The 18,653-nt window shown below is 40.5% G+C and overlaps 1 protein-coding gene across 1 annotated transcript; it reads right to left on the reverse strand.

Annotated features, from left to right (window-relative positions):
• Positions 1-3,219: 3,219 nt before the first annotated feature.
• LOC124273119 (probable methyltransferase-like protein 24) lies at positions 3,220-9,164 on the reverse strand. Its single transcript, XM_046708340.1, has 4 exons — positions 9,146-9,164; positions 7,554-7,628; positions 5,207-5,342; positions 3,220-3,598 (listed from the first exon to the last, which is right to left on the reverse strand). Exons 3-4 carry the CDS (start codon positions 5,339-5,341, stop codon positions 3,302-3,304), a joined length of 432 nt encoding a protein of 143 aa, XP_046564296.1. The 5' UTR covers position 5,342; positions 7,554-7,628; positions 9,146-9,164; the 3' UTR covers positions 3,220-3,301.
• Positions 9,165-18,653: the final 9,489 nt, after the last annotated feature.

The following is an 18,653-nucleotide window of genomic DNA, read 5'->3' on the forward strand; positions in this document are numbered from 1 at the left end:
CTGTAATATTAGCTAGCATCTCAATTGTTAATCTATATTCCCAGTACCATATGTTATACACTGTCAGCTTTTTATTATGCAACCTGTACCATTCTACTCTACCCACATATCTTGTTCAAATGTAACCAAGTAAAGTGAATAAAAATACTTTACAAAAAAAACTAAACTTGTATGAATGTGCTTATGGTAGTTTTCTACATGTCCAGTCAATATGCTGGCTAGTTGTTCTTCTTTGGTAACTATTTTCTGTATCATGTAAGATTGATATATCTCATCTACCATGTATATTGTATGTATCTGACAAAGATTACATTTGATCAGTGTGTGGTACCTATATAGGTTATTGCATGCGATGACTGTTCGGCTGCTGGATGTGCAAACCCATTCTCGTGTCACCCACAGGATAGGTTATTTGTACAGTATCTATTGTCTATTTCATTATTATACCATGTATTATTATAAGTCTTTATGTCAACACTCATTTTGTATATCACTGTAAACACGTGATCACGTAAGTCACCTGTGTGATATTGCGACGCGTAATACCTGTATATGATTGTTGATAGGCACATTTATGCACTATATTTATTATGATGACATGTTCATCAGATGTGATTTTATGTTATGTTTGTCGTGTATAAAAATAGTATTGTTATTACAGGGTGTCTTCTTCCACCACGATATGGACATAAGACAAAAGAATAGTATAAAGCAGGATGTTTTGTAGTCAGGTGGGAGCGGAAGAAAATCTATTAAAGTAGCGAATATGGTGTCGAGTAAAACATCAGACATGCTCATTTTAGCCGACTGCTACAAATTGGCCTGTTAGAATTTTGTTTGAATGAATATGCTAGCCGTATATGATATTGCATCATGGAGAAACCCACTGGTCTGTGATTGTTTGTATAACTGACGGTGTAGCTGCGAATTGATGCGGCTTTAAGCACTATTTTATCACTCACTGAAGTTAAGATATTTCCAGCTTCCGGACACTTTCATGTTTTGACTTTTATTGGACATTCATATTCACAATTTCGTGTGTTAAATTATATTTAACACGTTGAGGATTTTTAAGTACATAGGAAATTGTAACAACGGGAGCGTATTTATATACACTACCCTACACATCGTGTATGTAAATTACTTAGCATTTTTAAGCTATGTCATAGTTTTGCTAAATGCTACTTGGGAAATGAAAATCATGAAAGAAGCATGACCACAGCACTACTAAGATGCGCATGCGCCTTGACCTTATGATATTACGCATGCACAACGACAGCGTCTAAAACGCGAGATCGCGAGAACGCGAGAAAATGAAATGTCGCATTTTCGCGATCTCGCGATTTCGTATTTTTGTGGCCATATTTGACAAGTCGAGATAGCGAGAATGCGAGATTTGACAGGATGTACAAATGTCGCATTCTCGCGATCTCGCATTCTCGCACTTTTGGCATTTTTAGCTTGTTTAGCCTAAGGTCGAGATCGCGAGAATGTCTCTTACAGTATTCCATAGTTAACCCCCCATACGCCCCCACAACAGGCTTCAGTCGATGTAACTAGCACTAGGCTATAATTTTCATCGTATATGCATATAGATTGTATACTGACTTCTGTCAACCCCACAAACGCCCCAAAGAAAATGCATGGAAAGTTGTTGTTTTACATCTGGTACATAACATTTTATAGCCAAATAGAATAATGACTTTTGCTGAAAGAGCTATTTTGTCATTGCTTAAATATGGTATTAAATATTTGTTAGAATACTAAAATATAATCAATTAATTTCAGTAATTTCCCTGTGAAAATATATTTTTGTGAAAAGTTTGAAATATGTTTTTCAGGAAAATATAGCAGCAAATGCTGTCTAGAGCTATCATTCTGGGGAAAAAATATTCTGGATTAAGATTATATATATATATATGTATATATATCGTGTGTACGTGCAATACCCGGAACAGAATAGCAAAGCCACCGACTCCTTCGCCGGGATGAAGTCGGCTGGTCTTAAATGTGAAACTGAGGGCTTTCTGTTTGCGGCTCAGGGCCAGTCACTTCCCACTCGTTATCGCCAAAATGTGACTCTTAAAGAAAATGTCCATATGAAAGGTCTACTTTGCAATGAATTCACAGAGACTGTCTAACACCTTGTCAATGGATGCCCTTCCTTGGCACAAACTTGCATATCTTGAAAGGCATGATGGCATGGCTCGCTGCTTCTACAACCGTCTCCGCCATTCCTGTGGCTTTGACTCTGAGGTCCATCCATGGTACGACCCTGAACATGTCCAGGGCGTCATGGAAAATGCTGCTTTCAAACTTCTGTAGAATAGACCCATATACAGCCTCAGAAGAATTCCTGCCAACAAACCTGATCTTGTCCTTTTTGATAAAGCCATTGAATGTATTTATATCATTGAATTGTCTTTCCCTTTTGACAGCAATGTGATTGGCAAGATTCAGGAAAAGCATCCCAAGCACACTGTCGTCAGGCTCCCCATTTTTCTCGATGCCCTTGGTTTGGTACCTCCTGATCTCTTGGCGTAGATCTGGAGAGTACCCCGGTTCTCCACCGGGAGGACAACCCCTCTGACACTCTGGGTAATGCAAAAGGCTGCAGTGTTGGGAGCCATCATATTCTCCGGAAAGTTCTTGGTGGGTTCGACTAGGCAGCGTTTCCTGGGAGATGTTCCATTCGCTGTTTGGGATGCGTGTAGAGGAGACAAGGGCTCTCAGCTGATGAAAAGCTTTACCAGCCTGATTGTGCCAGGATCACCTGAACCCTCTCTGCTGCATTTGTCATCTTAATCTGTAAAACATAATAATAGTATCGTCTGCTTGTATTGCGCTTAAACGCCATGCATAGCGTGCTCAGGACGCTAACAGGTATCAGGGAAAAGGTGGGTAATGATTTTACGTTCAACGACAGAAACCAAGGCCGTCGCCTCACCAACGACTACGTCGACGATGAAGAATTGCCGTCCGACTTCTGCATGTGTGTTGGTGACAGCGCGGATCTCCCTGGGAACATTGGCCACTCGGTCCCGGTGTGAGATCTGTCACGTGCTAACTATCAACTTCTACCATTTGGACCCCAATCCCCCCGACTATAATAAACATGAACTGGCACCAACTGAAGTGGTGGGAAAATTACTAAACATGGCCGCCGCGATGTTGCTGGATTATTGTTACAAGCGGTGTAAGACTAAACTCACTCACTCACTGAACAAAGCCGCAGCGATGTTGCTGGAATATTGTTACAATCGGTGTAAGACTAAGCTCACTCACTCACTAAACATGGACTTCACTGAAGCTTGATATTCACGTAATGAATCTCATAGCAAAATGTCCTTATGACTGGAAATAAGGCATTAGTAATTCCACAGTTATGATTTTTGTGAACATAAAACTTCCTGAATCCTGCATCATGGACGTCTTTCAATATTTTCAGTTTGCTGACGCAGTCATTCAAGTTGCTACAAGGTCCGTGATATTCCACGAGAAACTGTCCGACGTTCGACAGTTCGCCGGATGACACCATGTTGGGTAGCGAGGGCCATTCTGAATTTTCGATGTCCATCTTTAAAACATCAATATATTTCTGGAAAAGAAACAAAGAGGCTTTAATGTATTAAAAGAACATCCTAACACATTTCTTGACAATATCAGAAACAGCAAAGCAGTGAGTGAGTGAGTTTAGTTTGGCGCCTCCATCAGCATTATTCCAGTAATATCATGGCGGGGGACACCAGAAATCTTCGCACTTTGTACCCATGTGGGTAATCGAACCCGGGTGATCGGCGTGACGGGAGGACGCTCTAACCACTTGGCTACCCACCGGCCCCGAATACAAAGGAATGAAATGAAGAACGGGTTTGTTGTGTTCAACATGATTCACTTAAAGGGACATACATCCATGTGTAGTTGTGTCTTGTTGTGCTAGTACATCCATGTGTAGTTGTGTCTTGTTGTACTAGTACATTCATGTGTAATTGTGTCTTGTTATGCTAGTACATTCATGTATAGTTGTGTCTTGTTGTGCTAGTACATCCATGTGTAGTTGTGTCTTGTTGTGCTAGTACATCCATGTGTAGTTGTGTCTTGTTGTGCTAGTACATCCATGTGTAGTTGTGTCTTGTTGTGCTAGTACATCCATGTGTAGTTGTGTCTTGTTGTGCTAGTACATCCATGTATAGTTGTGTCTTGTTGTGCTAGTACATCCATGTGTAGTTGTGTCTTGTTGTACTAGTACATTCATGTGTAATTGTGTCTTGTTGTGCTAGTACATCCATGTATAGTTGTGTCTTGTTGTGCTAGTACATCCATGTGTAGTTGTGTCTTGTTGTGCTAGTACATCCATGTGTAGTTGTGTCTTGTTGTGCTAGTACATCCATGTATAGTTGTGTCTTGTTGTGCTAGTACATCCATGTATAGTTGTGTCTTGTTGTGCTAGTACATCCATGTATAGTTGTGTCTTGTTGTGCTAGTACATCCATGTATAGTTGTGTCTTGTTGTGCTAGTACATCCATGTGTAGTTGTGTCTTGTTGTGCTAGTACATCCATGTATAGTTGTGTCTTGTTGTGCTAGTGCTGACTTGTGTGTGTTTGGTAGTGTAGCCAAATTAGAAAGCACCTTAATTTGTCCCTTTTGTCCGGGCGCCAGGCAAGGTAACAACAAGTTACACAGTAATCACACTATTGTTGTACGCTTCTCTCGAGGGTAATACGGTCTGATGTACGCCTGTTTGTAGCAGTGTCACAGAAGCCGGTACAGAGAGGCCACCGATGGAATACACCGTTTATTAATTATATAATTTCTTGATACTTATGTCGCTAAAATGACCTGTGCTGCGACATTAAAAACAACTATAATTAAATTCGAATTACAATTACTTCCAACTCTGGAACCTGAGTGAACCCAGCCGAGAGTACGTGATTTAAAATACCAGTTGTGGAAGCCGCGATGGCAGAGGGAGTCGCTGATTTTGCATGGCGATTTGAACTCTGTAAACGTGGTTCCGAAGCCCAGATCGGGACACGACCCCCCAAAAATATAAAACTCAACTTTGACACTTGTTACGTTTGACTACTTTCTAAATGACACATGGTACATAGTTTAGAGAAGAGAGAAGATTCCTAGTTCACGAGGAGCAAATTTCCAAATATTTGTAAAATATATAATTTCAGATGATTCAAAATGTCACTGACCCCGGTGTGGTTCAACATTTTCTTGATGGTCGTCAATGTCTGTAAATCCCAGGAATTGCTCTTCTGGTCTTTTCCGCCAAGGCCTGATTTAAAAAATCGGACACGTGGCGACCTCTGGTAGGATGCCTGGGTCATACTGAAATATGATTATTATCACTGTTATTACTATAATACAGCATCAACGATAATAGACGATGTTTATGACACAGTTTGTCCAAATATCAACAATAATGTTAGATACAAATGGTAAACTCAAAGCACGTGAGGTATGTCATTCGTAATATTAGCTGGTGCGTGTGATGTGATGTACCTAACGGCTGTATAAGGATACATACTGGTACACACAGGGTACATCACATATGCGCGGATTGATCAGATGACAACGAACTTATTTTAAGGACATTCTTTCACCCAGTTCCAAAGCTACATCCGCAGATTCATTGCGTTACCAAAATCCGTAGCAGGCGACACAAAACGAACGGAAATACCGTCCTGTACCCAAAACATTTGGATAAGCATCGGTTATTCCATTCGTGATCAACTCGTGTTATCTGGGGATAAACCGAATAGCGACTCGTGCCCCTCTGGACTGCCTGACTGATGCTCATGATGTTGATCACTGTATTGTCTGCTACAAACTCGATTATTTACAGACTTCTGCACTATAGCTGGATTATTGCTGAGCGCGATGCTTATTAACCAACAAACAAATATTGCAGCTTAAAATGTTCACTACATTTAAATTAAGCGAAATACTGCATTTGATGGCCAAATATACTCAACTTGGTAAGCATAGAAAGAGTGAGTATGGTTTTACGCCGCTTTAGCAATATTCCGCTTAAAAAATATACATCACGGCGGGGGAACACCAGAAATGGGCTTCACACATTGTACCCATGTGGGGATTCGAACCCGGGTCTTCGGCTTGACGAGCCAACAATTAACCACTAGGCTACCCCACCGCCCCGTGCCCCTCTGGAAGGATTGTATATTGGCGCATGAACATGGTTGATTTTTCTTTTAATGAAGTAAACCTCTTTGATACAACTAAAAGAAGGAAAACAAAATAGTTGTTAATCACATATTCTTATGTAACTATTATCGGCGGTTCACCTAAAATTTCCAAATGTATATTTCTGAATAGGGTTTAAGAATCATACATGGGATTTGCTTTGTAGAATATGCAAATGATATAATCTTTTTCAGCTACATAAAATTTAAAAAACACAGATACTCAAAAATGGCTTGAAATACTTTTCAACTGAACATTCGTGAAACCTTGATGCCATACTCCTGCTGGAAGTTTAAAATAAATGTGCAGACAAAAATGCAGGACCCTACAAACGTCAGACTAAAACATTCCCAGAAATGTAATATAATGTAGTATAAGCCAGCGTCAAAGATTAAAGTTGATTACGTATATATTAAACCCGTGAAGATGCCAGGGTAGAATAGATCTTCAGCAACCCATGTGCTTGCCATAAAAGGCGACTATGCTTGTCGTAAGAGGCGACTAACGGGATCGGGTGGTCAGGCTCGCTGACTTGGTTGACACATGTCATCGGTTCCCAATTGCGCAGATCGATGCTCATGCTGTTGATCACTGGATTGTCTGGTCCAGACTCGATTATTTACAGACCGCCGCCATATAGCTGGAATATTGCTGAGTGCGGCGTAAAATTAAACTCACTCACTCACGTATATATTAACATATTGTTTTTAAATTCGCAGCGATATATCATTATATTTGCTAAAAATGCCGGAAGCAGATGTACAATCTACAAAACCAGCCCGCAAGAATGTCGTGCGTGTTCTTGAATCTGTTACCTTTCATGGCATTATTCTTATAAAACTTCACATTAGGGGTAGCCTAGTGGTTAGAGCGCTCGCTCGACACGCCGAATACCCAGGTTCGATTCCAAACATGAGTACAATGTAAGAAGCCCGTTTCTGATGTCCCCCGCCATAATATTGCTAAAAGCGGTCTAAATCCATTCTTACTCACTCACGCAATGTATAAGGCGGATATAGGCCTCTTATTAGACCACCTCTTATTAGACAATGTATAACACCATCAGAGTTTTTATAGTGGTCCACAGAAGCCAGTTCTTGTTGTAAGGGACGACTTAGTGGATCGGCTGGTCGGGCCTGGTTGATTGCGTCGTCGTAATCTGCCACTTCTCATAATATCAGCCACTGGTTTGACCAGGCTTGCTTACTTAGGACATCCGACACATAAGGAATATTGCGGAGTGAGCAATTTAAGAAACGAACGAACGAACGAACGAATGAACGAACGAACGAGTACATAACGTACCAGCAGACATTAACAAGCGTATATACAAACCTTGGATCAAAGGAAAAGACATTACACTCGTAGTGTTTGGCGGTGTCATCGTCAAAAGAAAAATCGTTGCTGATTCTGCAGTGAAAGAAAACACCACTACTTCGAAGTTATTTCTAAATTACATACATGCCATATAATTCAACATGAAGGGACATTTGTAACATATGCTACATTTGGGATTACACTTTCTTTGTAAAGAACCGATTCTAGTATTTGTTGTGGGTTGAGTCCCATCCGCGGCCTCGCGATGGCTGGGTGGGTTAAATTGTTGACTTTGTGTGCTGGCAATAAGGTGCCTGACTCTGGGTTCGAATCCCGGATGTGAGTCAACCTGTCAAAAGTACCAGATTTGGTACTTTCCTGAGAAAGTGTGATCCCAAATACAACATATATATATATATGTTTTAACTGACCACTTTCTAAGCGGCATTGTGTATTCATGAAGGAACATTGCCACAACAGTTTCGCTTAATATCTTTAAAGTCTTTGTTTCGGTAGATACATCTATTTGACAGCCCAATGAAAGTGAAGGATGCACGGGCCCTTGAGACAATCACAATTACAAATCTGAAACAGGGCAACGCTGTATAACTGAATATTTGTGGCCATTTGAAAAAAAATTATTCGTTAATGCTCCACATTCAAATTGGATTTTCCCCATTGCCTGTCATGCATAGTAAAAACTACTCACCCAAACGAGTACACGATACAGGGCTTTACTGAACTGTATTCGGCGTCTGTGTCTTAGACTAATACGTATTCCAGTCAGTTGACAACTCACCCAAACGAGTACACGATACAGGGCTTTACTGGACTGTATTCGGCGTCTGTGTCTTAGACTCATACGTATTCCAGTCAGTTGACAACTCACCCAAATGAGTACACGATACAAAGCTTTACTGGACTGTATTCGGCGTCTGTGTCTTTAGACTAATACGTATTCCAGTCAGTTGACTACTCACCCAAACCAGTACACGATACAAGTCTTTACTGGACTGTATTCGGCGTCTGTGTCTTAGACTAATAGGTATTCCAGTCAGTTGACAACTCACCCAAACGAGTACAAGATACAGGGCTTTACTGGACTGTATTTGGCGTCTGTGTCTTAGACTAATAGGTATTCCAGTCAGTTGACTACTCACCCAAATGAGTACACGATACAAAGCTTTACTGGACTGTATTCGGCGTCTGTGTCTTAGACTCATACGTATTCCAGTCAGTTGACAACTCACCCAAATGAGTACACGATACAAAGCTTTACTGGACTGTATTCGGCGTCTGTGTTTTAGACTAATACGTATTCCAGTCAGTTGACTACTCACCCAAATGAGTACACGATACAAGGCTTTACTGGACTGTATTCGGCGTCTGTGTCTTAGACTAATAGGTATTCCAGTCAGTTGACCACTCACCCAAACGAGTACACGATACAGGGCTTTACTGGACTGTATTCGGCGTCTGTGTCTTAGACTAATAGGTATTCCAGTCAGTTGACTACTCACCCAAACGAGTACACGATACAGGGCTTTACTGGACTGTATTCGGCGTCTGTGTCTTAGACTAATAGGTATTCCAGTCAGTTGACTACTCACCCAAACGAGTACACGATACAGGGCTTTACTCGGACTGTATTCGGCGTCTGTGTCTTAGACTACATTGTATTCTGTTTAGTATTAACTTGAGTTGCTTACGTATTATATATTTCTGGGCTAAATTCTGTGCTGAATATGTCCTTAAAACTGACAATGTCATTTCCGACACGAAGATATCTTGGCGAATGCGTAGAGAGTGTTGTAATACTTGGATATGATAGATCATCTTCGCTAATCAGTGCATATTATCAATATTTCATGTTGATAAATACAGGATTCATTGTCATATAGGAATATCAACCGAGTCTTGGCTTATCGGTACTTCCTAAGCCTTTGAATTTCACATTACAATTTAACTGGCAATAAACTATATTACTTCAAAGTTAACATTGAAATCTTCGCATTATACCATCGCATGTAGTGATACATGTTTTCTACAATGAACCGATGCAAACAACCTGTTAACGCCTTTTGGGTATATTCATTTTGGTTAGAAAGATTTCTCTAATTATTGAAAAAAACAATAGCGAACATAATATTTGCAGGAATAGTGAAACTTTGGTCAACAGAACGGATTCGGTGCCATTTGCTTATATCTCTGGTACAAGTTCACTGATGTTTAGATTTTGAGTACACCGGCGAATCCCACTAATCTAATTTACATACACCATTGCCGTATGACGTAGATGATTTTATGTGATACGCTTATGTGTATGCTACGACCTGATTTGCAGACATTTCCAAGTATGAATTGAAAGTTAAGTATTTCAGGAAATGCATGAACATAGAGTATTACCAATACCGTGCCTCTCAATTGTAATCGGTAATGAAATTTCTTATCTTTTCTAAGTTTACCAGTGTTACGGTCAAAACACTTATTTACCTTAAAATTTATTTTATAAATCATTTTCCGTTAAATTTCTATTTTGCATTCAACCATGTGTCATTTTACTCTTATGTCGTTTTATTCCTTTGCCACTTTTCAATAACCCTCCCAAGAGGTAACTGCCCCAGGGCATGTCATTGATGCCATGTGCCTTTGCCTTTAGAAGAGTTTGGCAAGGGGCAGTACAGCCACTGCATTGCTCAGTTTATGCAAAATTAAATTCTGTTGGTAATTTTATGGCTTTATTATTTCCTAAAACCTATGAGAGAGAGAGATTATTAAATCAATTTTTTCTTATATCGGATACACACATGGTTATAGGAGGTGTCCTTTTCGCATAAAAATATACTTAGAACAAACTATACTAATGATAACAATTTTTTTAACAATACTGTAATATGTAGGCTCTGCATTGAATTGATATCAGGCTTTTAACTAAGTAAAGTCTTACAGAGAGTATAGGACATATTTGATCTGAAATAGCGGTATAAGTATTTGATCTGACAAACTAATGACAAACGTGTTGGAACACTTCCTATCACGGTAGTGATATAAGTATTTGATCTGACAAACTAATGACAAACGTGTTGGAACACTTCCTCATCACGTTAGCGGTATAAGTATTTGATCTGACAAACTAATGACAGACGTGCTGGAACACTTCCTATCACGTTAGCGATATAAGTATTTGATCTGACAAACTAATGACAAACGTGTTGGAACACTTCCTATCACGTTAGCGGTATAAGTATTTGATCTGACAAACTAATGACAGACGTGTTGGAACACTTCCTATCAAGTTAGCGATATAAGTATTTGATCTGACAAACTAATGACAGACGTGTTGGAACACTTCCTATCACGTTAGCGATATAAGTATTTGATCTGACAAACTAATGACAAACGAGTTGGAACACTTCCTATCAAGTTAGCGGTATAAGTATTTGATCTGACAAACTAATGACAGACGTGTTGAGCACTTCCTATCAAGTTAGCGGTATAAGTATTTGATCTGACAAACTAATGACAGACGTGTTGGAACACTTCCTATCACGTTAGCGATATAAGTATTTGATCTGACAAACTAATGACAAACGTGTTGGAACACTTCCTATCACGTTAGCGGTATAAGTATTTGATCTGACAAACTAATGACAGACGTGTTGGAACACTTCCTATCACGTTAGCGATATAAGTATTTGATCTGACAAACTAATGACAGACGTGTTGGAACACTTCCTATCACGTTAGCGGTATAAAGTATTTGATCTGACAAACTAATGACAAACGTGTTGGAACACTTCCCTCACGTTCGATATAAGTATTTGATCTGACAAACTACATGGCAGACGTGTTGAACGGAACACTTCCTACCACGTTAGCTCCCAAGTATTTGATCTCGACAAACTAATGACAAACGTGTTGGAACACTTCCTATCACGTTTGTCTCTCCCTCTATCAGGGAGCCATGCTTAAATAATCTTATGACTGAGTTTCGTTGATCCATGTATGTTTCCATCAGCGTACAAATAATTCAAGCCAGGACATCCGCTACCTCCATAACATCATAGTCACTCAAAACGTAAATTTATCGGTATTTTTCAACATAAGGCGGACACATGGTTTTAGTCCGGTTTTGGGTTTTGAAATTGAAGGATACACGCCACGAAGTCGCCACGAAGGATACAATAAGATGTAATCGTTATTAAAGGCTAGAGTTACGCTGTAACACAACGTCAGCCCTCATGTTTAATTGAATATTTTAACATACTTATAATTTTCATTCGGTGCTTTTCTAGAGTTTCTACAGAACAGTTGTCTGAGATTAAGAAACAGTAACGCACATGTTTGGTGATACTTGGTTGAACTGCATGTTTGTTATTTTCAGAAGGATATTTTGTTGTTATTATTGAATGTAAGCTGTGCTTTGCCATAAGAATATCACAGGTGATGTTTCCATCGTTTCCCCAGCTAGATCAAACTTAGTGGATACAATTGTCCCCGATTGACCTTTAAACACACTATATGGGAGCTTGCAATAAATGCCATAAGATGATTCAGACCCGTGAAGATCCGGGTTGGATTTGATCTTCAGTAATCAATTTGTAGAAGAGGCGACTAACGGGATCGGGTGGTCAGGCTGGCTGACACATGTTATCGTATCCCAATTGCGTAGATCGATGCTCATGCTCTTGATCACCGAATTGTCTGGTCCAGACTCGATTATTTACAGACCTCCGCCATATAGCTGGAATATTGTTGACTACGGCGAAAACTAAACTCACTCCTCATAAGGATACATACGATTTACTCCACTACTAGTATCGACTACGTCATATTAATTTTGGTTGGGTAAAATGACTATAATCATCTTGACTTATGATTTTTGGTAAAGGTGTTCCACTGATGCCCGGTGGCTGTTTGGCTGGGTTGTGAGCATTCGGGACCTGGTTGGGGATCTCAAAAGCCTTCGTTTTGGACATGTTGGCTGCATTTCCAGATATGAAGAACCACTTACAATTATCAACATGATGTCCCACCCTTTTAACCAGTTGTCCCCGTGAATGTCTCTTCTGGTAAACAACTGACTTACCATTGAAAGAGTTTACGTGTACCGACGGTGGGGCGAGGTGACCTTGACTTTTCTCGAGCACCCCGTTTAATCAATGGTTGGGTAATTATTCATGCCTAAGACGCTGAGAGGGTGCAGTTGACCTGGAAATGTAGTATTTTAATATTATCCCAGGAGAGGTTTTGTCGCTTTGTCAAATGTTAAACAGGAGATAACATTATTTTTTATTTTTTGTCAAGGGAATGCATGTTTTATGTTAACATGTAATTTATCGTGAAGAGGCCTAATAACCAATCCTGTAGCATATATATAATTATCAGGTTCATGAACATGAAATGATACACCCTACATCTTTAAGGGTTGACTGAATATGTATTTTTATAATAGGCTGGGCATAATGTACTGGGGTATATTGTACGCCAGATATGTAACGATGAATGTGTGTAACACGATGTGACCACGGGATCTACAAAGTAAACATTAGGTTACACAAGTAACAAACTGCAGGTAACTAACTGCAGGTAACTAACTGCAGGTAACAAACTGCAGGTAACAAACTACAGGTAACAAACTGCGGGTAACACAAGAAACTGCAGGTAACAAACTGCAGGTAACAAACTGCGGGTAACAAACAATCAGTTTTGGTCAATGAGCTATGTCGTACTGTTATGTTTTGATTTTGATTTTGGAACATGAATACTTTAATTGCGTGACCTAATGGTTTTCTTCGGGAACTCAATGAATGCTGTTCAAGGAAAGAATCACCTTTGCAACATAAGCATTGGATGTAATGGAGGATGCGAGAAAACATTTTCTAAGTTATGGAATGAAACAAGAATTAATCAACCAAGAAAGCCAGTTCACGTGGGATAATGAGCTTGAAAAATGCAGGATAACAAGGAGAAAACCCGTACGTGCCCCTAGTTAAGAGGACTAACTTCATTCGCATAATTGTTTTCAACTGAAATCTAGCTCCAGTTTGAAGTTGAACCGGGGAACAATTCCACCCAGTTAATTGTGATCGACCTGGAGGAATTAATATAGATTGAAAACATCACTTGGGTTGGCAAAATCAAAACATGGTAATTTGGCCAAGAAGTTTAACTTAAGCTTCAGGTTTATTGATGATTTAATATCGATCAAATAGCCATTTCCTTCCACTGATTTACCCAATCTGAGCTTGAAATTCAGGAGACAGGTGAGACCCACCTTTACTGTTTCCTCTATATTTAGAAAGTCTGTACCGCCTGTAGAATAGGTCTTCAGTAACCCATGCTTCTGCCGCCCAAAGGCGACTATGCTTGTCGTAAGAGGCGACTAACGGGATCGAATTGGTCAGTTTCGCTGACTTGCTGGATTACATGTCATCGGTTCCCAATTGCGCAGATCGATGCTCATGCTGTTGATCACTGGATTTTCTGGTCCAGACTTCGATTTATTTGCCAGACCGCCATATAGCTGGGGATATTGCTGAGTGCGGCGTACAAAAAATTTTCAAACTCACTCACCACTCACAAAATGTATACTCATACCTGTGGTAAGGTTTTTGAACAGCTTGACTGACGGTCATTTTTCGCTTAAGAAGATCTCTCCGGTAGGTAGTACAAATCTGAATCAAAGAATCACATATCTTAATATATAATGACGAAAGATGCCGGTAGCAGACTCACTTTCACGATCTAATGTGAGGCTAGGAGTACCTATTGTTAAATCCCGCGATGTTACAGTAGTAAAACAATATAGGATATAGGTCCGCTTTTGAAATCAAGGTATGTCTGTTGCGAAGACCAGATAAACCAGTGACTAACATCATTCGGCTCCCGTGCTGGGGAACCGATGACATGTGTCATCTCAAGTCAAAGGAGCCTGACCACCCGATCCCGTTAGTCCTTTCTTACGACAAGCATAGGTTATTGAAACAACCGGCGCTATAATGTTGATGTTGATTCTATATTTAGTCATTTTAACATTATAACCGATCCATCGCGTTCCTTTGTGGATTGTTATAGTGACTAATTCAGGACAGCCATCGTCAAATATTTTAAAAGTCCAAAACCTATGTAGTCAAGACATGTGAGACTTTATTGTAATATATATATGACGCTAAGCTGTAATTTTTAATCACTACTGTACATCCTTATCACTACCGCATTGTAAATTGACTTGTCAGCCCATTAATTATTGTATAAGACATTTATAACCTTCATTGGTAATCCCCCTTGGCCGTGTCTGCCATCACATCAACTGGTCAAGGAAGTGCTATTGTTTTTCTGTCTGTCCATTGATGAGTCGTCGCCTGTCCATTGTTGTCAAAAACTGTATATATACTTAGTATGCTCACATCTAGACAGTGAAGGAGTACGAGTCCGGTATTTGGACTGTCTGTTGGGACGACCACGAGCAGGATAATGCCGCTCGTAGGAAACGCCCTGGGGTTGAGCAGGTACTCCGCTCACCTCGCTCATGTCTTGTGTATTTGTTTGTCATGTACTAAAGACGTTTGAACTCAACTATGCCTTCGTCTTCATCAACGCACACTTCATCTTAATTATGAGCTAATTCCCCAGTCGACATATATACCACGCGTTGACACAGGTTTGTTTACTAACTTTACAACGTAAAGACGTCAGTTACTTTACAATCCGATTCACTCTCGCTACCACTCTCCACACACAGTTCAATTATCACTTTTTCTATTTCTTGTTCAACTGGAATATTGCTGTCCTGGGCCAGTAGTCGCCTAAAAGCCCAAATCGGAAACATTAAACCATCTTTAGCTTCTTTTTTTTAAAGAAAGTTGGGACATTGCTGACGATTTCTCCACACTGGAGATGTCAAACGCAGACCTTGTCTCGGCTGTCAGACAATCAACTCACAAGGTGCACAATAATAGACTCAACTAGTTGTGACACGGTCACGCGCAATCATCAGGTCACGCTGAACAAGCTGCAGCTTTGTGACAAAACCTAACTAGGGAGGCACACATAAAACCCCGTATACCCTGAATCAAATGCTGCCACGAAGTTATATTACCGAATGCTTAAATCTCTTTAGTAGAGATAACATTAAAACAAACTGAAATTCAATAATATCTAATTTTTTTACTAACATGGTATTGACAGGTCGATCCAAACCACCGGTTCACGGTTCATTGACTGCAGTGGACGAGCGTGCAAAATATACATTATGTTGGAAAGCGCAATGTTGTATCTCCTAATAATCATCTGACTGATTGTGCCTGTTATTGAAGTGACTCAACAGACGTCTTGTGACCGCCCTCCGTGCTGTGTAGTGGTTAGAGAGTCCACCCGGAGAGCGGAAGGTCGCGGGTTCAAAAGACGTTAAAATATGGTCCCTGCCTGGCGCTCGGCATTGATGGGTACAACAAAGACTGGTCGGCTCGGAGTCAGTATAATGTGTCTGAGTGGGATATTCATGCTTCACTGCGGCATGGTATCTCAGTGGGCTAGCACTATAAAACCAGCTTAAGTCTGGGCTAGTACAAGCAGCCGCACATACACATACACACGCATGCACGTTGTCATATGAGCGAAATATTCTCACCACATACAGATTAGGGGCCTTAGGGTAGCCAAGTGGTTAAAGCGCTCGCTCGCCACGCCGAAGACCTGGATTGATTCCCCACATGGGTACAATGTGTGAAGCCGATTTCTGGTGTTCCCGTCGTGATGTTGCTGGAATATTGCTAAAAAGCGGCGTAAAACCAAACTCAATCACTCACTCACTTACAAGTCTATTCGGGTCAATATGAGATATCCTTTTCCACAACCGAACGACTTCTATACATTTTTTACGTTGACGATAATATTCAGCGTATCTCCTACACAGATTTTGAGAACGGTCCGCATATAGCATTGTACGGTAAGATGCTCGAGAGAGCGTTACGATCAATCACATGGACACAAAGCTACAAACACAACGCGATAGTCTGTGTTGTAATCTGACACGGAAGAGATAATGCTAATAAAGTCTTGCTTGTAACCCAAGTACACTGTCGGCCGACTCCCAATTGTTTTCGGTGGCCTTAGTTTGGTACCTTGTTAATCTGACACGCAAGGGCTGAACAATTAAAGCTGAAATAGAGATATGAATCAAGAAATGTAGGGGAGCTTGATAAGATCGTTCTCTCGCCGGACATTCCGATGTTACAGAAGGACGTTATTTGGGCAGAACAACCGATGGCAAAAAGCGTTAGGTTTTCGCCCATGTAGAGAAAGAAGACGACATTTTGTGTTTGCGGTGAAATGTTCACATTGATGGCAATTGTAGTAACAACCTAGGTCTATAGTTTACCCGGACTAAACTTTAAACGTAACGAAATTTGTTCGTCTTTACACAAGGTACAATTATTTCAGAGCAGAGACGACCGCCTCCGTGGTGTAGTGGTTTGAGCGTCCGCCCGAGAGCGGAAGGTCGGGTTCGATCCCCGACCGCGTCATACCAAAAATACGTTAAAATATGGCACTTGTTGGTCCCTGCCTGGCGCTCGGCATTAATGGGTACAACAAGGACTGGTCGACTCGGAGTCAGTATAATGTGTCTGAGTGGGGTATTCCTGCTTCACTGCGGCATGGTATGTCAGTGGGCTAGCACTATAAAACCAGCTTAAGTCTGGGCTAGTACAAGCAGCCGCACATACACATACACAAGCATGCACGTCGTCATATGAGCGAATATTCTCAAGCACGACGTTAAACCCAATTCCACCATCATAGCAGAGACACTAGGGCCCTTATTCTTAAAACGTTCGTAGCCCTAGGAATTCTTATCGTAGCCAATGTGTTAAGAATGGGATTAAGAAGTTCGTAGGGCTACGAATGTTTCGAGAATAGCTAGCCAGTACTGATGTCATAATCTCACGTTTGAGCATGCGCTACTCAACAGCATAACTCCATTATAGTGTTGATAGTAGTATCATGTCCATGGGCGGATATGTACCCTTGCTCTGACGTAATGTTTCAATGTATTTTAACTTAATTAAACAACTGTCTGGTGTTAATATCCCGTCCCGAAGATGAAACACTTCTAAAGACCCATGTGCAAAACATAATGGGCCACGAAAAATGGCTTACTTATAAGTCAAACAACGGGAATGTAGAAACACAATTTGCCGTTGACAAGTGATAGTTGTGTTAATAAATTCACCGCTCCAGTAATAGCGATTTATATCAGTGGGGTGCCACGTCTTATCGCAGTACAAAACCAAAACAAACCCAGACACAAAAAATGTATTTCATTGATTATCTGAATATCGTATCAATGTGCTTGGCTACACTTACTCTATAACGTTCTCAGTCCAGACAATTTCAAATAAGTTTAGGATTCAGATATAAAACAAAACCTTTAAAAATATCGGTCTAGGATTAAATACTTTTTGTGGGAGTAGATATCAAGCAGATGTCTTACCGGAAGAGGAAGTGCCCGATGCTAATTTAAAGACAGAGATGAGGCAATATTACAAATAGTTAGCTGTGAATTTGTCTGAATAAATATACCAGAAGAGTGAATGAGTATGGGTTTACGCCGCTTTCAGCAATATTCCAGCAACATCACGGCTGGAGGACACCAGAAACAGGTTCACACATTGTACCCATATGGGGAATCGAACCCAGGCCTTCAGCAAGACGAGCAAGCGCTTTCACCACAAGGCCACCACCCCTTTACAAGAAGAAGCTGAAGAAAATCTATGTGGAACCAAACCACTATCCATCCTAACCTCTACATCCTCCTATAATTGATTTCTCCAACATAACACCGTTACACGCAGTAACAAGAAAACACAGTCATGATCAATATTGGGACATGCTGCTCATACTGATTATCTTTGCATGGTGTGATACTGGTGGTGATATATGCTATTACAAATTCTTAGTCTTACCGTTTGGTCTGACTTCAGCTCCTTAGGTATTCACTAAGGTTACACGTCAGTTAGTGACGAAGTGGCGTTCTGATGGACACAACATTGTTGCGTTTTTGGACGATGGTATTATGTCCGGTGCTTCACAGGATTTAGCTTTATCACAAGGTGC

Source organism: Haliotis rubra, unplaced genomic scaffold (genome assembly GCF_003918875.1).
Source record: "Haliotis rubra isolate DU_JTF1 unplaced genomic scaffold, ASM391887v1 Scf1768, whole genome shotgun sequence".
Classification (NCBI taxonomy): Eukaryota; Metazoa; Mollusca; class Gastropoda; order Lepetellida; family Haliotidae; genus Haliotis; species Haliotis rubra.

Coding starts and splice junctions, on each gene's coding strand:
- LOC124273119 (XM_046708340.1), bottom strand. CDS start 5,341: ATGACCCAGGCATCCTACCAGAGGTCGCCACGTGTCCGATTTTTTAAA. Junction 3,599..5,206: donor AAATGTTGAACCACACCGGG/GTCAGTGACATT, acceptor TTTCTTTTCCAG/AAATATATTGATGTTTTAAA.